Below are 25,519 nucleotides of genomic sequence, written 5' to 3'. Positions count from 1 at the left end.
GTTGCTAGGAAATAACAATTATAGACATGAATGTGCTTAATGCTGAATACACACAATTGTAATTTCAAAAATTCTTAGAAATAAATAGGGAAGTCGACTCAAATATAATATCTGAAGACTTTGACAGTCTATTGCATCAGGGAAGATTATTTGAAGAACAAAGACCAGTGCATATATATGTAAATGAAATTGACACTCAAAAAGCAATACAAAATATTGATTTTATAGAGTTTTTTTTAATGAAATCACAAAAGCAACAGGTTTTGTATAGACTAACAAGAGAGAAAGAAGGAATTTAATAGGTAAAAGGAAACATTATAGTTGATACAAAGAAATAAAAGACTCATAGGAGAAACTCATGGGCAATCATGTGCCAATTAAATCTTAGAAAACATGGATAAATTCCTGGAATGATGTAATCCACCATATGAGTTATAGGTGCATTGCTGTGACAAAATTCCTGATAGAACAATCTAAGGGAGAAAGGATTTCTCTTGGTCACAGTTCAGAGGATACAGTTACTCATGAAGGCAAAGCTTGTTAAAATGCATGCTAGTAGTAGTGTACATCTGAGGCTCCTACCCCCTCTGCAGACCAGAAAGCAGAGACATACTGGGGCAGAACCTTGCTAGACAATTACTGTCAGGACAGTAATGCCAATGCAGTTTCTGCAGTTGGGCTCTATCCACCTCCTAATGGTTCCATGATCTCTCAAAGCAGCACCACTAGTTGGGGACCAAGTGTTTAGAGATATGAGCCAGTGGGTAACATTTCATGTGCACAGCGGAGCTTATGCACATATAACCTCACAGAGACTGTAACAATATGCCCAAGGTCTGTATAAGTTCAAGTCAGATAGATTTCCAGTACTAAGAAGGGGAAGTATACACAGACCCAGCCACAACCAAGACGCTATCTGCAACTGATACTCACTGACAAAGGAAAGAAAAATCAAGTTTCCCCAGTGGACTTTCACTGGGTATAGTAACCATACTTCATGGTAGAAACAGAGTTCAATTCTCAGTATCCATATTGGACCACTAACAACTACCTTTTACCCCAGCTCCAGGGACTCTAACAGAATCTTCTGGCTTCCCTAAACTCCTCTGAATACTTTGACACAGACATATACATACATAAAAATGATATATTTTAAAAGAAAGAAATATCAATAAAAAAGAAATATCATTGTGCATTCCCAGATTGTGTACAATGATTGTATGTCAGTTAAAAATAAGCATGGTAGTGTACAAGTTTACCTTTCCTGACCTTAAAGGCCTCTTCACCACTTACCTACTCTGTTTGACTCAGATTCTATACTATTGACATATTTGGGAAGATTTTTCAGTAGTTCTTCCTATTGCAGGTATGAATTATAAAGTATGGAGCCAGAGAGCAGGCTTCAAAAGTAAAGAAAGTATTTGTCACACAAATGTGAAGACCTCCAAATCTAAAGTCAGTGTTGGGAGGGCATGAAAGCTTCTGTAATTCTGGCCTCCAAAGACACAGACAAGAAAATTTCAAACTAAGAAAGCTAGCCATGTTAGTGGTGTTGGTGAGATCTGGGTTCACTGAGAGACCTTGCAATAATGCACAAGGTAAAAGATCCATTGAGGAAGATTCCCACACTCAACCTGTGACCTTGACATACACACACATTTGTCCATGAGCACCCTACAAAGACATATGCAAACATGCACACTCACATGAATATGTCCCCCACACATGCAAAAAGAAAAATAAGTTAAATTAATTAAAATAAAAACTAGCCCAAATTTAAATTACATAGATATTTTTATAATTTATTAAGCTATATTCCTCATTTGGTACAAAACAGTGAGCACTTTATAAGCAGCAAAAAGAAACAAATGAATTCAGCAAATTAGGTAGTAAGCATTTGGCCAGTGGACTAGTGAGTAGATTCTAGTGAATGATGCTTGACCTGTTGCCTTTTGGTGAGTCAGTGGATAAACTAGCACTGTGCCTGGGAATCTTAAGAGGGGTCACAGCTAAGTAGCCCATGACCTATTCCACTACATTGTTTTGTGCCTCTCATCACAGTGACTGCCACCCAACTCACTAGTACTGATATTCCAGTTTCCTCACTGAAGGTCAAAGGAAAAAGAACAGGTTTTCTCAGGAAATTCTTCAGTGGGGTTTGCCCAGAATGGTTGAAGATCTCACTGCCTTCACTCATATTTTAAAGCCTTTGCCTCAGTCAGCCACTATTGTTTATAATATTTAACCATTGTCCAAGTTTCATTTAGAAACATAGGAGCAAAAGGGTCTATTTAGCTCACCAATTCAGGTTTCAGTCCGGTGAGGAAGTCAAGGTACCAGGAACTTGAAACAACCAATTGAATCCATAGTCAGGAGCAGAAGGAGAATAAATGATTGCTTCTCACTTTATTGCTTGTACTCAGCTCATTTCCCCTACTCTTTAACAGCTCTGCATACACTGCCTAAGGAATGATACTAACCACAGTGGCTCGAATATTCCAATATCAACTAACTTTATTAAGAGAATCTTAGAAGGTCTCTGATGACCCAGGAGTGCTAAGGAAGTGCCACAACAATACCTCAGTCCATGACTGGTCCCCAGTGATCCTGGTCAATCCAGTTGCAGCCAGAAGTGAGTAAGTAGGTGGTAGAGTGAAAGAAGCAAGCAAATAGGTGGCAGAACAATGGCAGATGAAGAGAAACCAAGAGGTTTATGCACTGTGAAGTGAGGTAGAACTGGAAAGACGAAGATGGTTGGGTGCTGTTCTGGTTCCTTGGGAAATGATGAACTACACTGTCCATCAATAGAACCAGTAACAAACACACGTGGCAGTGGGCCTGTGTCCTCTTCCTTTGAGAAAATCGACCACTATGTGAGTTACAGTACCTGCAGAAATGAGATCCACAACTGAGAGGACGTGTACTGCTGTGTTTACTTCTTATCATTGGCCTATCTGCTAATCTCTCTAGTAGGTTGTGGTGGCCATTCAGCCATGAGACTGCTTGACTCTACATTGAATTAGTTTTACTGTGCTGTGTTTAATGGTAGCCAGAAATTTATTTCCTTTGTAATCTTTGGGTTGGATAAACATTTAAAGATACCCAGAGGCCCCTCAACCTCATGGCCTGCCTTGCAGCATAAGCCACTATAATGTGCAAGTATGAGGTGGAGGAATGGGAGAGAAAGTGTATGGAATGGTTTGAGCACAATGAAGAGAAGCAGCTCTGGAGACTCGAGGGTGGAGAGGCTTGATGTGGGTAGCCTGCGATGCCACCTGAGGACATGGTGAAGTCCCTGACCATGCTGCTTCAGAAGGACATGTCTGTGGCCATGCAGCAGCAGGGGTCTGTATTGGTATCTATAGCCCATGTTACTACCAAAGACCATATGGATTTCCCAGGAACCATGCTGATGTCCAAGAGCTCTGCAGAACTGGCCCCACTCCTCACTGATTGCAGCACTCAGGAGAGCTGGCACCACCCATTATTAGCTGCAACACTCTGGAAAACAGGTCCTGCAACCCTCCCAGGCAGGTAGAGCTGACCTTCATGGTATGGATGGGAGCCAGCCAGAACTGAGGGCTTTAGCACAGGAGAGCTGTCACTGTCTCTCATCTGACATGCAGTGGAATGGGTGTGGGTGAGGGAGAGATACCCTTCCTTGTCTCCCCTCAGAGATAGCTAGCTCTGGAGTCTTGTGAATGGGAGACTTATCCCTGTCCCTCATAGGCTGCAGCACTGGGGAGGGAGGGCCCTGTAACTTACCTGGTCAGCACAATAGACCAGACCCTGGTAGTGGTTGGGTTGTTGGGGGGCAGGGGGAGCTGGCCTTGCCTATTGCTGGCTGCAGCATTGAGTGAGCTACTTGGGGCAATGCTGGAGAGCTCACCCTGGTGGTGAGGGTATTGGAGAACTGGCAGACTGAGCAACTCAGCTACTATCCAGGCCCAGATCCAGGGCTATGAGTTGGCCCAACCCAACATCTACCCCAACAATGATGTTGGAACTCATAAAGGAGCAGGTCCTTCTGCTCTAAATCTAAAGCTGCAGGATCTCCATGACACAGGATAACAACATGATATCTGAGAGGAGTCCCAGCGAAGTAGCAGAAGCCAGAGGCCTCGAACCAGACCAATGACTCATTGCAATGAGCATTTACAAGTAAACATGTGGACAAAATGGTATACTGTGCAACACACTAGGACACATTTCAGCTTCCACTAAGAGTGTTGTTGGTAGTGGTGGCGGTGTTTTTCTTTTCTGTACTTTGTGTACTTCGGATTTTTATTTTCTCGGGATGAGGTCATTGCAAGGGCAGAGGGCTAATATGAAGGCTTGAGGAGCTAAGTGGGGCTGGAGAGTGTGGTGCGAAATTTACAAAGAATCAATAAAAAGTTTTTTAAAGTGGTTCTTGGGAAAAATACAATCATCCATAGACATAACCAGAGACCAACCCCCAATGTAGACAATTCTTTATTGAAACTCTCTCGCTGGATCATTCAAGGTTCTCTTGAATCGGGTTGATAATTAAAGCTAGCATTTTTCTTGTTTACTGTTTAATATGATGGAAACTTTAAGAGATCTCCTTGCTTACCACACAGACAGACCAGTTTAAAGAGGAAGAAGGTGATAACTGAAATTGAGCTACTGCTGCACCTGAAGGAACTAGAAAATCTCAGAGCTTAAGTCACTTCAGCAAGGGTTATGAATGCAGACCCCTCAAGAAATGACTCACAGGCTTACAAGAAGTACAGCTTGAGTGTCCCTCCAAGGTTCAACAAAGTCTCTAACCCAAGCGCCACCCTTCCAAGAGGAAGCAGGAAGGACAAGGTGAACACACCTCCCTTCTTATATACAGAATCTCCAGTTTGTCCACCCTAAGTTGACAGAGACATCTCTCCTCCTCAGGAGACCTGAACTACAGTCAGAAGACATACAGGTGAGTGATGTGACTCTTACCAAAATATTTGCTGTGTAGGTATGGAGGAGGGTATAAAAGCATCCTTTCTTTGGATTTTAGAGTTAAGAGCTATGCTTTGGGCTGTGCTAAGATCACTGCTTATTATGTTCTCCAATGCTGTAAAAAATACCCTAAAAGGAGTGGTTTATAAAGAAAATATGCTAATGTGGACTCATAGATCCAAAGGCTGCAGAGTCCAAGATCTAGCAGCCACACCGGTAAGAGTCAGACTTATATTGTTTTATTTCATACTAGAAAAAGGGCAAGACAAACTAATTCATGTGGGAGAAGAAGTGTGAGGAGAAGCCTCACTTTATGCAAACCCATCTTCTTGGGGTTTATTCAGATCCTAGAAAGAATGCTTCATTCCTGAATGTATGAACGGTGTTCCTGGAGTAAGGTAGAATGCCTCTCGAAGACCCAATCACCTATTAATGCCCCACAACTCTCAGTGATATTACATTAGCAATCAATTTTTGCATGAGTTCTGAGGGGGAAATACATACTTAATCCATAACTCACAGAGAGGTGGTGTGGACTTGGACCCATGTATTACTAAAGGCATAAGTGTTGGGCTTGATTCAGTTAGTTTGGTTAGTAAAATGTGTGGCTAGCATGCATGAGTCCCTGGATTTGATCTTCAGTACTGAAAAGTGGGTGCAGTGGTACATGTTTCTTATGTTGGGTTTCAGGAAGGAAGGGCAGGAACATTAGAAGTTCAAGGCCATCATCAGTTAGAGAATTGAGGCCAGCCTAGGTTAGATAGAGATCATGCTTTTGAAAAAACAAAGGAAAGAGGAGGAGGAGGAGAGGAGGAAGAGGAGGAGAGGAGGAGGAGGAGAGGAGGAGGAGGAGGACGGAGAGAGAGAGAGAGAGAGAGAGAGAGAGAGAGAGAGAGAGAGAGAGAGAGAGAGAGATGTGATGCCCATATGGAAGTCTGAAGACAGCTCTTGAGAATCAGTTCTCTCCTTCCACCATGTAGATTCCAGATATCACACTCAAGTTGTCAGGCTTAAAGGCAAGCACCTTAATTCCCTGAGCCATCTTACCCAGCTTGTTAAATAATTTTGAATAGGGATGTGTACCATATCCTTAAGACAAATCTCTACCTGTGTCCTTTTACCCAAGATGCCTTCTCCTCATCCCTCACTTAACAGATGCTGAAGTCAGCAGCTTTTGTAGACCATCTATCCTATTCATGGCCTCCCATCTCCTATCATTAGGTGGGTGACTGTGTGTTTCTCTCTCCCAGTTCTGGATTGATTCTACCATACTGAGAATTTATGATAAGATCTCCTAAGATGTTCCAACTATCCTTCCACCTTCAAGCAAAGACAGTAGATGAGTCTTTAAACCTTTCATTTCCTTCTGAAATGATGCTGACTTCGAGGAGTATTCCTCCTGGAATTTGTTGATTGACCTTTCCCATTTCTTTGTTCAAGTAAAAGTTTCTTTGTATATGTCTCAGGCTACCTCAATAACAGTCCAAAGAACCCATGTGCTAGGTAGAACACTGGCAAATCTACAGCTATAGAAAGAGCATGCAGGGCATAGTGTGCTCACACCTGCTCTTTCTGAAACTTGCATAGGGTGGGCAGGTCTTTTAACTGTCTGAAAACTAGTCATCGACTATAGCTGACATGTCGAGCTAGTGCTGAAACTGGGGTGTCTTTTGTGGCCTTCATGTTTTTCAAAATGAACAAAGCTCTCACTTCACGTGTTGGTTGGGAAACCTCTCAGAGTAATAAAGTAGCAGCACCAAAACTAATTTTATGGCTAAGGGTCACCACAGCATGAGGAACTGTTTTAAAGGGTCACAGCCTTAGGAAGGCTGAGAACCACTGTTTTTTAACATCAATTTTATTTCTTTGAGTTTCTTCTCCATCAGTTTTGCACGAATTTCCTTCATTTAGGAAATATACTCTCATGAATTATACTGTAAATATAATTAAAGAGAGGGGTTTGACAAAGGGATCACAACCTACAGGTTGAGAACCACTATTACAAAGGATTGGCTAATCAATTTGCTTAAGAGACATTAGGTTACACAAGTGGACTTTAGCTTAAAGAGCACTGCCTCCAAAATGCCTCTAAGTATCCTAACCAGCTAGAGATAAGCTGAATTTAGGGTGCTGGAATTTACATGTTTATTTTCCTATTAGGCTCCATTCCCACAACAAAGAAGATTGTCCTGAATTCTAACCAGCCATTATGCCCTTCCCCAATGTCATACCTGCAAAGGCAGCTCAAGGGGGCAGCACTGGGTCACAATCATCATTAAGTCCTAGTCTGCCATTAAGTCACCTGTGCTCTTATCAGAAAAAAATATAATTTTACTAGATGGGCAAGATGACCCTAAGAAATAATTTTGGCAATAGCTTCGCTGTGTAAATCTCCTTACTACCTAAGCAACCAGACTTGTAGTCTCCTGTCTCTGTTTAAATTGTTCACAGTGTGACCTTCGGCCAGGACAAAGATTTAAAGATGACAGTGTTTGATGAACGCATAAGCCTAGGTGTGTGTAAGTTAAAACCTTTTGCTCAGCCCTAATTCTTATTTGGACGTTAGCCCCAGCAATCTAGGCACTTTAGCAAAGAGCTTTTTCTTCATATCTAAGAGTGCGCAAAGTTATCTCACTGGGAAGGCGATGCCTGCTCACAATCTGACTTCGACATGAATCAAAGCCATGTTTTGAGTCTAAAGATCCTGTACCCCACGCCTTCTAAGAACAAGTCTCTGTTCTCGGAAATTTTGGGATCTGGCTTTTATTGTTAGTAAATTCGTATTGTCAAACAGCAAAAAGGGGGAGGAAGGGGATGGCATTTTACACGAAATGACCTCTTGTACACTAAAAACCACAAGCTTTTTAAATAGAGTCTTTATTGAGAATAGAACAGAATATAGAGCTGAAAAGTCATGCAAAGAGGATCCTAGACTTCCATTTGTGGGCTGAAAGCAGGGTTCCTATTTCCAAGGAGTGAGGCACCATTTCAAGCTACATGTCTCTTGGGCTAACAAGTACCCTAACAAAAAGTAACATAGGGAAAGAAGGCTTTATTTGACTTCATAATTCCAGGGTCCAGTCCATCGTGTCAAGGGCATCACAGGGTAAGGAGCTTAAGGATATCACACCACATCCACCCGCAGTCATGAACACAGGCAGATGCATGTATCATGCCTACTACTGACTTGCTGTAGAACTAGCCAGATTTCTCTACTCTTACAATAGTCCATGACCCAACATATGAAATGATGCCTCTCCAAGTCAAATTGGGTCTTTCCACTTCAATTAACAATCAAGACAATCATCCCAAGACACGCTCACAGGACAACTTGATCCATATAATTCCTGTTTGAGATTCTTTTTCCCAGGTGGATCTAGGTTGTGTCAACTGGACAGTAACTAGCACAGAAAGTTTCTGACCAGACGAGGAGTTTGTGTGATCATTGATAATTACAATTGGCACCTGAAATCTGAAGATTCGGGAACAAGTTAGAGGCGCCAGTAGTGGAAAGAGATGTAACTGATATTTTGCAAAGTTTGATGATAGGGTGTTTGAAGTAGAGAGAGGAAGAGGGCAAATAAGATTCTAAAACTGGGCTGTTCTCCATCATTCTGAGCAACTGGGGAGAGCGATACGCATGTGGAAGTCAGCTTTTGACAGATGCAGATGCCTATGCCAGTCTCTACACAAATCAATCAACCTTTACATCAAACTTCTCAAGGTTGATGGTATCTTCTTTACACAGAAGGAAATAAATTCAAATGTTTGCTCCTTTGAGAAGGTAGATGAGCTCAGTTCCTCACAAATAGCAGTAGGAACTGATATGCTTATGAAAACAAGAGTTGTGTACATCACAGGAGTCTGGGCCGGGGTCAGTCATGGGAGTCATTACAGCTCTTCTACATGAAGAGTAGCCCTAAGTACAGTGTCTGGTGGGCATCGTGGGGCTAGAAGAGAGGAGAACTAAGACAATGGAAAAAAGCCATAGTGAGCATCTGGGTGGAAGTTAGGAGAGGATAGCAAGTAATAAGCAAAGAGTGAAAATGCATCCTGAGGATGAAGATCTCCAGAGGAAATCAAAGCTTGAGTACAGACTTCATTGTGTAAGATTGTGAAAACACTTCTTGATTACATTTATTTGGCATCCATTCATTCATTCACCATGCTGAGTCTCTGCTTCCTCTGCAGCAGCTGGCAGAACCATGGCAACAACTCCTGATGCTGCTTTTGAGGCCCTCATGAATGGAGTGACCAGTTGGAATCTTCCCAAAGAACCCACTCCCAGTGAGCTTCTCCTTACTGGAGAGGCAGCCTTCCCAGTGATGGTGAATGACAAGGACCAGGTGCTCATTGCTGCCTCTTTCTATGGCCACGGCCGCCTGGTGGTCCTGTCCCATGAGAGCTACCTGCTGCATGCTGGCTTGGCTCCATTTCTTCTCAATGCAGTGAGCTGGCTCTGCCCCTCCCCGGAGGCTCCCATTGCAGTGCATTCTTCCTTGGCATCATTAGTTAAAATCCTCGGGGACTCTGGGGTAAACGCAGTGGTTCAGCCTGAACCTAGAGAGGCTCTTGGAGTTTATTGCATTGATGCCTACAGTGAAACCTTGACTGAGACGCTGATCCGGTTCATGAAGAATGGAGGAGGCTTGCTAATTGGGGGCCAGGCTTTGACTTGGGCTGTTCACCATGGCCATGAAAAGGTGCTGTCCAGTTTTCCTGGAAACCAGGTGACAAGTGTGGCTGGAGTGTATTTCACAGATATCTCTGGGAATAGAGACTGGTTCAAGGTTTCTAAGGAGATACCCAATCTCACACTCTACGTCCAGTAAGTGATGCTTTCCTCGTGGGAATCTCGTTCTTGTTAAATAACAGTCCAATTACCCCATGTTTAAAGGAGATTTCAGCCTAACAGTGGATAAATTGGCTATCACAGAGTGAAATAATTATAATTACTAATGCAATTATCACATATGGTGGTTTTCTTAGTTAATGTTTTGTTGTATGAAAAGATGCCATGGCCACAGAAACTCTTATAAAGGAAAATATTTAGCTAGGGGCTGTTTTACGCATTCACAGGTTTAGTCCATTATCATCCCAATGAAAAGCAGGGTAGCCCACGGGCAGACACAATGCTGGAGAAGAAGCTGAGACTTCTACATCTAGGTTGGCATGCAGCAGAAAAGGAAAGACTCTGGAACTGCCTTGAGCTTCTGAAACCTCACACCCATCCCAGTGACACATTTTCTCAAGGAGTACCATTCCCTAGTGCTATTTTATACTTGAGTTTATGGGGCCATAGCTATACAAACTACCACAGTAGTTAAGCCACAATATCTTATGTTCTCTAGTAGACTGGTTATTAAATATCTTGAGGTCAGGGTATTTTGTTGTACTTACAATTAAATAGCCTCATTATTAGTAATTAGAGAGAAGTGGTTACAACTTAAAAGGGAAGTTATGAAAAGATCCACAAAGTATATAAAATATAAATTGTGTTTGTTTTATGTCTGGGGAGATGATTTGAAAGAAAAAAGTGCTTGCCAAGCAAGTGTGAGGACTACAATTAAATCCCAAGCAACCACATAAATGCTAGGTTGGCATGGAGGCCATCCAATGATCCCAGTAGGTAGGAGGCAGAGATAAGGGATCCCCGGAGGAAGTTTTCTATTGGGCTATGTGAACAGGTAAGCTCTGGGTTCAACTGAGAGATCCAACCTCAATAGATAAGGTGGAGAGTGATCAAAGAAGATTTCTAAACATCAGCCTCAGGCCACCATGTATGTGCATGCACACTCTTAAATCTGTGTCTACACACAGATGTGAGTACACACACACTAGTAAACAGGCGTATATACACATACCCCCTCATACAGAGAGACTTTGAAAAGGAATTGTGTCTGTTCTCCTTACCATTGTATTATTCAAACACTGTGCAGGACCTGACATTGTAAGTAGGGACTAAGTGTGAATGAATGAATCAATAAATCAATGAATTAATCAATCAGTCAATCAAATACAATGTCAACCTATTCCACAAATAGCAAGGAAAATGTAACATGAATAAATTGTGCAGCTTTACATTCAGAAACCTCTCTCTCCAGGAGCAGAGTGTGGTGAGATAGCGAGGGCCAGCCTTGCAGTATCCTACAGAGCAGGATTCTACATAAAGATGAGATAAAAATTAGAAAAATAGGGGGCTTTTCAATGACTGAAGGATTGAACCAACTACCCAATGCTTTTGACTCCAAAAAGATGGCTTTAAGAGTAACTAAAGTTTTTTTTTTTGGGGGGGGGGGGAAGTTGGTCCAATCCCAGCACTTGAAAGCAGAGGCAGGCAGAACAGGTTTTAAAACAAGCAGAGATATACAGAGAAACCCTGTGTCAAAAAATGAAAACCAAACTAAACAAAAAGGAGTAAATACCACATAATGGAGGAGAGCAAAGGTATAAATTATTATTAACATGTGTTGTTAAAGATTCCACATGAGTATCTATATAAATTATATCACATACAAGTTTCCCACCTAGTCTAAGAAGGTGAATTCTGGATTCAAAAGTATTTGTTTATGACGTGTTTATTGAAATTGAAAATTGCCATTTTAAAAAACCATATTAATCTATGACAAAATATAGCTTATATTATTATGAGTATCGAATATTTTGACTTTTTGGTTGATATTAATGTCACTTTTCACTTGTATTTTCTGTTACCAATGCATTTATAGCAATTCTCACTTCTTTCTTAAAGTTCTTCCTCTCCTTTTTTTCCACGTCCATCTTTTCCTCTGATTAGGTGTTCTTCGTAGTACTAGAGATGCTACTCTTTGACTTTTTAACATGTTGTAAATATTTCCTCCCACCTTTTGCTCAATAATTCGGTTTTGTCTGTTTGCTTTGGTTTTGCAGTGTTTTGTTTTGGTGTTTATTTATATGCACACACAACTGCTGTGATCAGTTTTATCATTTTTCTTTCCTTTCTTCCCTTCTCACCTTACCTTTCCTCTCAGTTAAAAATGATTTGAAGATGCATCCTAGTGAGGTAAAAATAGCATTCTCCTCTGTTTGCTCTTGAAGGTTTTGGACCAAAAGGGCTGAGATGCAGGGAGGTCTCTGCTGACCTACCAATGCTATACTCACTTCTTTGGCAGGCACTGATGTGAAAACTGTCTCTTTCCAGGTGCGAGGATGAGCTCAAGTATGACCAGCAGCAGCTCCTGAAAGGGATGTCTGAGATGGACATTGAGACAGGGCCAGTCCCCTCCCAGCTACTTGTGCATGGACAGCGAGCATTTCCCTTGGGAGTAGACAATTCATTCAACTGCTTTCTTGCAGCTGCCCGCTTCGGCCGTGGTCGGGTGGTGCTGGCGGGGCATGAGAGTTTGATACTTAATCAAACTATGCTGCCGTTTGTACTCAATGCTTTGCGCTGGCTGATGGGGAATCAGACAGGCAGAATTGGGTTAGCTTCAGAAATGAAAGCACTGAAGTCTGTGTTACCAAACAGCAGTTTCGAGTGGAGTGAAACAGAACTTCTAACCAATGACTTGAGTGTGTTTTGCAGCTGCTCCTTGGGCAAAACAGATCCCAAGAAGGTAGAGGAATTTGTTGCAGAAGGTGGAGGCTTGCTAATTGGTGCAGAGGCCTGGATGTGGGGCCGCAGGAACCCAGACTCTAACTGTATGACACAATACCCAAATAACATCATCCTTAAACGCTTTGGCCTTGGCATCATTAGCCAGGTGGTCCAGCGGGGCCGTTTCCCAGTCCCCAATCCTGAGGTGATAAACTATCACATCCGTAGAGCCCTGTCTCAATATGAGTCCGTGATCCACAGCCAGGGTAGTAGCTTACAAGAGGGCTGGTTGAATAAGCTCTCACAAGATTGTTTCTACATGTTTCAAATGACGCATCAGAGGATTTCCATCTACGATTCTGTGAAGGAACATGCCCTGAAAATGATCCAAAGCCAGGGCTTCCCAAGTGTGACTGAGCAACACCCAATCACAAAGGGCAGCTCTCAGGCTTTTCTGCTGTCCCTGGCTTATGAATTATTCAAATCCGGAGTTGACAGATCTCAGCTACTTCCCCCTCCCACCTTACTACCTCCTACGGAATCTCCAATGACTATTAAAATAAGCACAGGTAAGAAATGGAGAGCGAGCGGGTCCTGGGCCCATAAAGAAAGAGAGCCGGCTAGCTTCAGCATCACTTCAGGGTGCCCCACCCCCCCACCGCTCCAAAGTCCATCTTCTTTCTTCTCTATAATCTTTAGCGAAGTTAAGTCTAGGAAGACAGGCAGCTGGGGCACTTTGAGGACATCTGGGAGATCCTGTAGCTCTAGGATTGGGGGAGCTTGGGGAGTTTTGGAAGAAGGTGGAATCGTGGATGGAAAGACTACAACCTTTCTTATGACTCTCATCAGGCAACGACAACTCCTGGGTAAGCACAGGACTCTACTTACCTGAAGGGCAGGTTGCACAAGTAACACTTCCGACTGAAGCCACTCATGCCAAACTGAAGGTAAAGCATTTGTTTCCCTTCTGACGCGTCCATAGCAACTTTACCGCCTCGTCTAGTCATATTTTTTTTCTTATTTGTAACAGGGTTTCTCTATGTTGCTCTGGCTGTCATGAAACTTGCTGTGTAGATCTTCTTGCCTCGCTTCAGCAGTATTTTAGATTCTCCCAACGTTCTTACCAGACATAGGTCAGAAACACACTATTTTTTTAATAAACAAAGACAATAGTCACTAAAAAGCTGAGTTGTGGCACACAATAGATGGTTAAGAGACTCATTTCTTTTATTACCTTACTATCAAAGTTTCTCTCATTGTTTTTCTTTCCTGGGGTATCTGAAATATTATCTAAATATTTTCCAAGCTTCAACTCCATAAACCATTTCCATAGTCATCTCTTCTTGAGACCCAAGGAAAATGGCATAGCCATAGACAATGTGTTTCCTGACATAGACATAGGCAGAGTGTTTTCTGACATAGCCATAGGCAGTGTGTTTTCTGAGTTAATATTTACCTTGGAACTCCTTTTGCCTTTTTATAAGCCCCAAGTATTTATGAACAGATAAGGGAGCCCTAAAGAAAGTGAATAAATGGTACTAATATTTTACTTATGCATGAGATGAGATATTTATCATTCTGAGGTTATCTTCTTTCCACCTCTACCAGGTCTTTTAGATACACACACACACACACACACACACACACACACACACACACACACAAATCCTACAGTTTCTGTCTCATTTATTTGGGAACTAGTCAGGATAGATAAAAGATTATCACTTTTAGAAATCCACTCTTACTTCCTCAACTTTGACTCTGTTTAACTATATATAAGAGAGGATGGTTCTGTCATTCTCATGAAGACTTGTGCTCACTATGATAGGTCCTCATTGGCTGCCACATAGACAACATAAGCCAAGCAAAAACTTACATCCGTCCTCCTGTGATGACCTATGTGTACCACTTAACTTCATCCCAGACGTCCATCTCCTGGCTCTATGGGGGCCTTCTTTACATCATGGTGCCCGACAAATACAATCAGGATAATGTGTCTGTCACCATCAGTGGAGCTGTGTCTGCTCCATACTTCAGACTGGGTAAGTAGAAGACGGATTTTATAATGGGAAACAAAGCTGAGGGAAAACTAGAGGAAAAGAAGGGATCTGGTTTGAGAGAAGGCAATGGAGTGATTGGAGGAAAGGTGAGTCTCAAGACAGAAAGTGGAATGAAAATCTGAACACTCCCTTCTGGGAGATCAGAAAGGAGACATGGAAAGACAAAGGAGATTTATTACTGTGTGGTCTACAGTCAAAGTTGAAATCTAGAAAAAAGATGGTGTGGGTCAGGCTATGTAACCTTTATTTCCAGGTAAGACGACCCAGGAGGAATGGAAGAATCTGATCGAACACAGCAAAGCTCCGTGGGGAGAACTAGCCACAGACAATATCATCCTGACAATTCCAACAGTAAACCTCAAAGTCCTTCAGGACCCCTACCCACTGCTCCAACTCTGGGACAAGATAGTAAAGGCTGTAGCCAAACTGGCAGCCCGACCCTTCCCTTTCCAAAGACCTGAGAGGATTGTACTTGACAAGCAGATTTCATTTGGTAGGTACTTCATGGTAAATCTATGAGAGTTGACTTTCAGTTGAACTGACATAATTTTATGGAGACCAGCTGGGGAAGGGGGCATAGTCCACATCCTTTAAATCTCAAACATACAAAGAGTTACGGGATAGTAAGACTGAAAAGCAAAATCTGTAAATTTTTCACATAGAAAACCACATGAAACCATGTTATTAAGGAACATAATTAAATGGAGTCAAAGTTGGGCAAGTAAAAATGCATTTCTAAAAGTGATAATCTTTTCTCTATCCCAGCTAGTTCCCAAACAAATGAGAAGAAACTATAGGATTTATTTGATAAGCATTACAGCACAATAACTGGCAGTTATTAATCTATTCTAATCTTAGAAGATAATCTGGTTACCTCCCTGCCAATCCCCAAGATACTTACTTGCATTTTAGTATTGATTTGACTCTCTCTAACCCAAGTGTTTTTCTATGGTGTCTTTTGAACTCTCTCCTCATGGTGAATCTCTCTCTCTCTCTCTCTCTCTCTCTCTCTCTCTCTCTCTCTCTCTCTCTCTCTCTCTCTCCCCTCTCTGCCACCCTGGCTGGAATCAGATTCCCTCTCTTCTACCCAGCCATTGGCTAACCAGCTTTTACTGACAAAGAAGAGAGTAAATAGGAGCAATGTTTGCACAACATTGAGGCAGGAGATAACTTAGAACAAGCATTACAGTGCCATGTCTGGAATGTAGCCAGATACGGGGCAGAGAAGTCAGTATTTGAATAGTACAAGGATAATCTTTACACAGTGTACAAAACAGTACTGGGAAGAAGAAAGACAAGAGATGGGTACTCAGTACCTTTCAGAGGAGCCAAGAGGACTTGTTAATGCTGAATAAAACAGGAGAAATAATCGTTGTGGAGGGAACAATGAGGAAAAACTAATTGACCTTCAAAAATGATTCCTTAAGATTAAGACTAACCTGGAGAAGATTCTTGATGTGTTTCCTCATCTAGACATAAGACCTCATGACATGCACACATCACCCATCTGAAAATAAAGGAAATAATAATGAGTGCTGTCAGCCAGCAATACATTCCACATAATCAACCATTCACAGTGAAACGCAGATGGACATCAAATTCTGTCTAAGAAACAGAGAAGAAAGCTTTATGGGCTGCAAATAAGCTTAGGTGGTGGGTAGAGCCCACGTGAACTTACTCATATTCTAGGTCTTCTGGGGTGATAGTGAAGATGCAAATTACAAAAAGGCATCATATGTGTCGCTTTTCCTCTTACTTCCTGGTATTTCCCTCAGGTTTTCTTCATTCTGGATACCCAATTATGGGCTTAATTATTATAGTGGAAGGCATCATTAATGAGTTCAAAATAAGGTCACATGGTGTTTGGGGTGTGACACATGAACTGGGCCACAATCATCAGAAGCCTGGATGGACTTTTCGACCTCACACCACTGAAGCTTTGTGTAATCTCTGGAGTATTTATGTGCACGAGACGGTTTTAAACATCCCCAGGGATCAAGCGCATCCTTCACTGAATCCCGAGCTTAGGAAGCAGAGAATCAAAGACCATCTGAACAAGGGAGCACCTCTGAGTAACTGGATTGTATGGACAGCTCTAGAAACTTATCTCCAGGTACTGTGTATATATTCAGGGGGCGGGAACCACCAGACTTCCTGGTAATCCCAAGATCCCTACACAGTGTAGGGAGATGGGTAGATGGTGGATCTTCTTGTAGGTTAGGCATGGCACATATGATGTGGATAACTAAGTGTGTTTCCTCTTCTCTACTCTGTGGAAATCAATAAAATATATGGGATCATTATGGAAAACACAGCAGAATTATAGAGCTGTGCTCAGACAATCTATGTTGAAACACAACTTAACCAAATGCAAATAGATTCTCCTGAGCATCCTTGATAGCTTAGGAGAAATTAATGTCACCCTACTCCAACAATGTATTAGAGTGTAGGGACAGTAGCATGGTAACAAATTGTTCAAAATGCCATTTTCTTAAGCAAACATCACATATGCATGAAGTCGTACTTCATTGTAAAATAAGTAATATGCAGTATTTTACAACATTTCAAAACCCTTCCCCACCACTTCCCTACTATCTGTGGGAAACACATTGAAAAATATATTCACATAGCCATACTACGTGCTCATATTTCCAGGGAAACAGAGATAAGATAACCTAATTGACCTAATTAATTAGTAAAGACAAATCTAGAGGCCAGTTTTAATGCTTTAGTCAGTATAGCACTCTGTCTCTGGGTTTTCACTGCCTTTGTGATTTCAGGGAGTCTGAGATAACTTCTGGATCACATCAGCTTCCTTGTTAATAGGAAATCTGTCTTAAAAGCTATAGGACCCAATCATGGTGTCAGTTAAAACATTGATATTCATGATCAATTCAAAGCCTTTGGAGACAAACCACTGGTCTGGGGTCTGAGACTGAATTTCTGGTCAGGTAGCCACCTCCCCCATTACTGGTGTTCCATATTCCAATGTCGCAAGTAAAATCAGTTCTTCCGCACCTTTCAATCTGGTTCTCCAGTACTCTTTTCATAGTCTCCCTATTTCTCAACTGGATTAGTCATGCAGAGTGCTGCCAGCAAGTGCTATAAACCTGAAACCCACCAGTAGTTCCCTGCCCCTTCCTGTAGAACACCACACATCCAGTTCCAGTCCTCACCTGTTACCCAATCTGCTACAGCTGCAAACATCTCACCTTCAGAATGGCTCACCACTGCTCATAACTACTGACATTTACTAATGATGCCCTTTTCCACCTGAGGAACAGTTTTGCATCCTATAAATATCAAGAATCGCCCATTTAGCTTTTAACATGAGTTTCTCTGAAGCCTTTGGGGATTTTTTCTTATTATTTTCCTTTGCAACGTTTATTCCCTGCCTGACATTCTAATGTGGCTTGTATGAACATTCATTGACTGTCTATGCATGTGCCTCTTAGCACAGCTCCATCGATACCTGGTTATAGCTAATATAAATCATCTCCTAATAGTCCAGGCTGTGGTTACAGTTGGGCAAGAATAAAAGAACCGGTTGGAGCTGGATTGCTCAAGGCTGTTATTCCCAAGGGTCACAGATTCCCAAACTATGAGGCATCACATTTAAAGTGGAATAATCCCAGCACTCCATTTCCAATGTTTAGCTGCACAAGATGAAAGGATATCACTCTCGTCAGTCAGATCCAGATCTTCAGCATTAGGCTTAGCAGCAATGGTAATAACTGCTTAAATTAATTGCCACTTATTGAGACCTTGATATGAATCAAATGAGTCACAGTACAAAACCTGCCTGAGATTGGACTGAGGAAGCTTGAGATAGGACACCTATCACAGGGGATAAGCTTCTGGAGGAAAAGAAAGGAGAGACCACTGACAAATTAGATCATCATAACAGCGTGGTTTATAACTAAAACCCACCATGTGATTTTATGCACGTGTTCGGGAGCTGACTTGCAGGTTGTATGTCACTCTGCCATTTCCTTCTCTTTGCAGCTCCAGGAGGGGTTTGGGTGGGAGCCATTCATCCAGCTCTTTGCTAACTACCAAACCCTCACTGGCCTTCCTCAAAACAATGAAGACAAGATGAATCTGTGGGTGAAGAAGTTCTCTGAGGTCGTACAGAAGAATCTAGCCCCTTTCTTTAAAGCCTGGGGCTGGCCTGTCCAACATGCTGTGGCCAAAAGCCTTGCCTCTTTGCCAGAGTGGCAGGAAAACCCCATGAAAATGTATACAGCCGAAAGTACAGAACATACAGAGTGAACACACACTAGCTGTTCTCTCAGAGAGAAGATCATTTATGAGATGCAATAGAAAAGCTCTCATGGTTCCACAAAATTCAATTTTAGGGGCGACCCCCCATTGTTAGAATCATCTTAATTCTTTTGCAGGGTAGAGATTAAATTATGCAGCGGCTTTCAAACTTTGCAATGTAGCTGACTCAATCTATTGCCTCGAGATTAATTTTAAACTGTGCGATTTGTTTCCTGACCTTCTTGTTTAGCATTTTTTTATGTTCTCTGCTTGTTCACAAAAGCTGCTCAAAGCCAAAGACTTAATTGAAGGACTATATTTTGTTTATAAAAACTTTGTGCTCTTCCTAAAATTAATGTGCAAATATCATTTGTTTGAGTCGTCTCAACAGAGTAGGTGATTAACATCTGCTTTGTCAATATTAGTGATATTGTGGTGAAGAACTCGCTTGCTTAACTCAGGTGAACCTTTGTGCACAGGAACACTTATGAACTATCACAGGCGGGCCTGTCTCAAGTTAGTATGTTACTGGAAGTTAAAGCATTTATATAACACACTGAAATTCATAGACATATATACTCCATGAAGGCAGTGGGTGATATGGATTCATATATACAAATATAAATACATATATATACAAATATATATGTGTCTTTATAATATTACTGAGAATTGTTCTCTTAGCATGTAGCTTTTACCACAAGTAGACACCTCACCTCTGCCACACAGTGGCCACACTGCTTACCAAATATCAGACATTTTTCCTTTGAGAAATAACTGAATGATTCACTGAAAGTTATATCTGTTATCCTTAAAAACATTTTTATTAATATCAGATAGACTAAGACCAAGAAAGTAAATATTTGATTTGCTTATGCCATACAAACTATGAAATCTATGTATGATATGCTGCAGTTTGTGGTCAGAAACTTACACTAGATTTCTGTTTCGGAGAATAAATGTCTTTGCAACTCCATGATGTGTAAACATTGAATAGCTATGTATACAAATACAGCCTCCAGGTGAGGAAGCCTAAATTTTAAGGTGACCAATTAGGGATAGAGCAAAAATTTAAAATAGAAGATGGTTCAACAGTTGAAGCACTTACCACACAAGTAAGACGACCAGAGTGGGATACCCAGAACCCACAGAAGAGTTGAGTGGGTATAATGGCCTATCTGTAATCTCACCTTTAGCAGGTAGAGAGAAGGGATCCTCGAAGCAAGTTAGATAGCAAACAAACCATAACAGGCAAACTTTGACTTTGATCAGGGGATTTACCATAAAGAAAAAAAGTGGAAGAGAAAGAAGAAAGGTTCCTGACATCAACCTCTACCCCCCACATCCATGTGCATACATACATACACACATGAACACACATGGGACATACACATGTATATATACATGTGTGTACCTTGTAAAAATACACATAAAATGAAAAATTACTATATCAATAAGGTAGATCATAGGATGCTAGTTCCACTGCCCTTATCTGAATATATGTTTTTACCTGTTTTGTAAAATTTCCTATTAAGAACTGACTTTCATCTCTACATGGCTGAAATGGGCTATTAATCATAGATCCTGATACCCCCAACACAAATGTAAGCATGAATCCATGAATGGTCAACCACACCCTCAAGTTGCTGGATCCAGTGACTTTACTACATATGCTTAGAGATTTAAGTAAACCTGCCAATCACCGCCCTATTTTAAATGCATCACAAAAAACATAGTTAGGGAAGAGTTTCTTTTTAAAATCATGGTGTCTACAAATCATATGAACCTGAATTGTCTTGTGTTACCATTATCTTCACATACACATACACCCCAACACACACACAAGACTTTGTAAATAAAAGTTGATGAGATATCAAAAAATAAAGAATGATGTCTCCAAGGACATTTTTCAAGAATCTTGATGTAGTCATGACTCAAGCTCCATGGTGGGACTCATATTGTCTTATTTAGTAAATCAATAAAGTGTTGCCTTGCTTCTGTTGATTTGCGTTTCTTTTACCTGTCATATGGAAAAAAAACAAGTTCCCTTTCTTCAAGCTTGAGCAGTATGGCACCTGTCTTCTTTCTCTGGAATATGTGCTCCTTGTTCCATGTCTTTCTTTAGTTCATATGACCTAAGTTTCAGCATATGAGGACAGTTAGACACAAGATAGTTTACTTCTGATGAAAATGTAGACCAGGGGGTCATCAAGAGTATCATTTATTCTTCACATTGCTGTAACCAAATATCTAACAGAAGTGACCCAAAGGAGCAGAAGTCTAGTTCTGTTCATGATTTTAGAAAATAAAATGCATTGTGGGGACACGAAACCTGCACTCAGAGAGCTGGTTTGCCAAGAGCACTCTCCCTCCTAAGCCATAGCCCACAGGTGAGACCCCACTTTCTCCCCATTGACTGTCCAAGGAGAGACAAGCCTGGAGCACATGGAACACAGGAGCCTCAGGGCAGCCTAGGACAGGACCCTTATGGTCTCAATCTACACCCAGAGTTGGCGCTGTCCCACAGCTTTCAGACCCAAAACCTGCAGGCAGAGAGCTGTTCTGCCAGGAGAGCTCTCACTCCAATGATCACAGGCTCACAGGCCCACAAAAGGGACAAGCTCCAGTCAGAGACAGCAAGACCAACTAACCTCAGAGATAGCCAGATGGTGAGAGGCAAGCACAAGAACATAAGCAGCAGAAAGCAAGATTACTTGGCATCATTTGAGCCCAGTTCTCCTACCACAGCAAATACTGGATATCCCAACACACAGGAAAAGCAACATTTAGATTTAAAATCACATCTCATGATACTGATAGAGAACTTTAAGAAGGATATAAATAAACCCCCATAAAGAAATACATGAGAACACAGGTAAACAAGTAGAAGCCCTTAAAGAGGAAACACAAAAATCCCTTAAAGAATTACAGGAAAACACAACCAAACAGGTGAGGGAATTGAACAAAACCATTCAGGATCTAAAAATGGAAATAGAAACAATAAAGAAATCACAAAGAGAGACAACCCTGGAAATAGAAAACCCAGGAAAGAGATCAGGAGTCACAGATGCAATCATCACCAACAGAATACAAGAGATTAAGGAGAGAATCTCAGGAGAAGAAGATACCATAGAAATCATTGACACAATAGTCAAAGAAAATGCAACTAGCAAAATGATCCTAACTCAAAATATCCAGGAAATCCAGGACAGAATAAGAAGATCAAACCTAAGAATAACAGGTATAGAAGAGAATGAAGATTCCCAACTTAAAGGGCCAGAAAATATCTTCAACAAAATTGTAGAAGAAAACTTCTCTAACCTAAAAAAGAGATGCCCATAAACATACAAGAAGCCTACAGAACTCCAAATAGATTGAACCAGAAAAGAAATCCCTCCCATCACATAATAGTCAAAACACCAAATACACAAAACAAAGAAAGAATATTAAAAGCATAAGGGGAAAAGGTCAAGTAACAAATAAAAGCAGACCTATCAGAATTACACCAGACTTCTCACCAGAGACTGTGAAGGCCAGAAGATCCTGGACAGATGTCATACAGACCATAAGAGAACACAAGTGCCAGCCCAGGCTACTATATCCAGCAAAACTCTCAATTAACATAGAAGAAGAAACCAAGATTACCAAACTTACACACTATCTTTCCACAAATCCAGCCCTACAAAGGATAGTAGATAGAAAACTCCAACACAAGGAGGGAAACTACACCCTAGAAAAAGCAAGAAAGTAATCTTCTTGCAACAAACCCAAAAGAAGAGAACCACACAAACATAAATCCACCTCTAACAATAAAAACAACAAGAAACAACAATCATTATTCCTTAATATCTCTTAACATCAATGGACTCAATTCCTCAATAAAAAGGTATAGTCCAATAAACTGGATATGTGAACAGGATTCAGCATTTTTCTGTATACAGGAAACACACCTCAGTGACAAAGGACAGAGGAAAAGGCTGGAAAACAATTTTCCAAGCAAATGGTCCCAAGAAACTAGCTGGGGTAGCCATTCTAATATCAAAGAAAGTCGACATTCAACCAAAAGTTATCAAAAAAGATAAGAAAGGACACTTCATATTCATCAAAGGAAATATCTACCAAGATGGTGTTCATAGCAGCCTTATTTATAATAGCTATACATTGGAAAGAACCCAGATGTTCTTCAACAGTAGAATGGTTACAGAAATTGTTGTACATCTACACAATGGAGTACTACTCAGCTATCAAAACAATGACTTCATGGAATTCATAGGGAAATGGATGGAACTAGAAAATACCCTAAGTGATGTAGCCCAGTCACAAAAAGGACACACATGGTATGCACTCACTGATAATGGATATTAGCCCAAAAACTTGGAATACCTAAGAAAAAATTCACATATCATATGGAGCCCAAGAAGAAGGAAGACCAAAATGTGGATGCTTCATTACTTCTTAGAAGGGAGAACAAAATACTCACGGGAGGAAATACAGGGACTAAAAGTGGAGCAGGGACTGAAGAAAAGGTCATCCAGAGACTGCCCCACTTGGGGATCCATCTTATATGCAGCCACCAAATCCAGTCACTATTGCTGATGCCAAGAAGTGCTTGCTGACAGGAGCCAGATATGGGTGTCTCCTGAGAGGCTCTGCCAGAGCCCTCCTGATACAGATGAGAATGGTTGCAGCCAACCATTGGACTGAATAAGGAGATCCCAATGGAGGAGTTAGAGAAAAGACAGAAAGAGCTGAAGAGGTCTGCAACCCCATAGGAAGAACAACAATACCAACCAACCAGACCCTATCAGAGTTCCCAGGGACTAAACTACCAACCAATGAGTACAGATGGAGGAACCCATGGCTCTGGCCACATATGTAGCAGAGGATGGCATTGTCCAGCATCAGTAGGAGGATAAGCCCTTGGTCCTGTGAAGACTCATTTCCCCAATGTAGGGTAATGCCAGGGCATTGAGGGTGGAGTGGGTGGGTGGAAGCGGCAGCATCCTCATAGAAGTAGGAGGTCGGGGAAGGAGGTATGGGAGAAGGAAGAAAAGAGATAACATTTGAAAAGTAAATACATAAAATATCAAAGACAAATAAAATTTAAAAAATAAAAGAAAAAGGAAGAAGAAAAAAGTGCATTGTGTCAGAAATGGTCTGATGGTTCCTGGAATTTCAGGAGCTTGCTATCTACTTTGTTCTTATCTCAGCATATCAAAAACAGGGAGAGCAGAAAGCAAAATTAGATTATAGCTCTCAAGACCCACCCAATCCCCAGTAGTCTATGTCTTTAAGTAGGTCTAAAAGGTGTACATCATTCCAGAAACAGGACCATCAGCCTATGGGAGCACATATCCACATCTGTAGAGCCTTGGATGATGTAGCCCAACGGTACTCATTTGCCTAGCATAACAAGATCAAGGAAAAGATCTCCTATTCTCTTCTAACTAGTAACAGGCAACATAAAATATTACCATAGTGATGGTCAAATTGGACAAACAAGAACTGATCTACCCTTTCCCATTTTCCACATGCAAGAGTTAGTTCTTATGAGAATGGATTCAGCAATGTTTTGTGGGAGGTGAAAACAGAAACTTTCAAGGAAAATGATCATCTTTTAAATAGACTCCTCAATCTTCCATTTCTGGGCCTCTGGTTTCCTTCTTGCCAGCCCCTTTTCTTCTCCCTGTCCACTTGAATCTCACCAAACATTAACTTTGAAGAAGCTCTTTTTTGTCTAGGTATTATGATCCACACCTTTCAACTATGTATAGTTCAAGAACATTCCTATAGCTTATTTCTGTCAGCTAAATAACCGGGGCTCTATATACATACAGCCACCAAACCCAAACAATATTGCTGATGCCAAGAAGTGCATGCTGGTAGGAGCCTCATATAGCTGTCTTCTGAGAGGCTCTGCCAGAGCATGATAAATACAGAGGCGAATGCTCGCAGCCAACCATTGAACTGAGAATGAGATCCCCATTGAAGGAGTTAGAGAAAGGACTGAAGGAACTGAAGGGGTTTGCAGTTCTATAAGAACAACAATACCAACCAACCAGAGCTCCCAGGGACTAAACCACCATCCAAAGAGTACATGGACAGACCCAGCTGCATATATAGCAGAGGATGGCCTTGTTGGGCATCAATGGGAGGAGAAGCCCTTGGTCCTGCCAAGGCTGGACACCCCAGTGTAGGGGAATGTCCAGGTGGGGAGGCGGGAAGGGGTGGGTGGTTGGGTGAGGGAACACTGTTATACAAGAAGGGGTGGAATAGGGGGGTTATGGATGGGAAATCGGGGAAAGGGGTTAATATTTGAAATGTAAATTTAAAAAAATCCAATAAAAAGAATAATAACTGGGGTTCTTTCTTGTTTGTCCTCCAGATGGCGCAGTAAGTCCAGGCTGAAACTTCAGCAGTGTCTGTACCTGTGTATCTCCGCCCCACCCCCATCCCCACCCCGCCACCGCAGCCTCAGACTGAAGGAAAAAAATAAAGAGGTCTTTTACAAAATTCTGTCTCAGTGTTTGAAAAACAGAAGGAAAAGGGCCAAGAAACCAAAAGCCCACTCCAAATAAGAAACTACAAAGAACAGGAATAGCCGTGAAAGGTGTGTGAAGAGACGGTTTCAGGGTGCTGTGGGGGAACGGTATCAGTG

General features: G+C 41.5%; 1 protein-coding gene across 1 annotated transcript; it reads left to right on the top strand.

Moving 5' to 3' along the window:
* Window positions 1-4,908: 4,908 nt before the first annotated feature.
* Window positions 4,909-19,213, top strand: Fam115e (family with sequence similarity 115, member E). The gene is given in 8 exon segments (NM_001009534.1): window positions 4,909-4,939; window positions 9,154-9,790; window positions 12,143-13,107; window positions 13,388-13,485; window positions 14,367-14,580; window positions 14,852-15,091; window positions 16,374-16,711; window positions 18,604-19,213. Coding segments are annotated over 7 exon segments (2,745 nt in total). The 5' UTR covers window positions 4,909-4,939; window positions 9,154-9,167; the 3' UTR covers window positions 18,871-19,213.
* The last annotated feature ends 6,306 nt before the right edge of the window (window positions 19,214-25,519 follow it).

This window comes from Rattus norvegicus, chromosome 4, assembly GCF_036323735.1.
Source record: "Rattus norvegicus strain BN/NHsdMcwi chromosome 4, GRCr8, whole genome shotgun sequence".
Lineage (NCBI taxonomy): Eukaryota > Metazoa > Chordata > Mammalia > Rodentia > Muridae > Rattus > Rattus norvegicus.
This window is presented reverse-complemented; position numbering and strand designations above follow the sequence as displayed.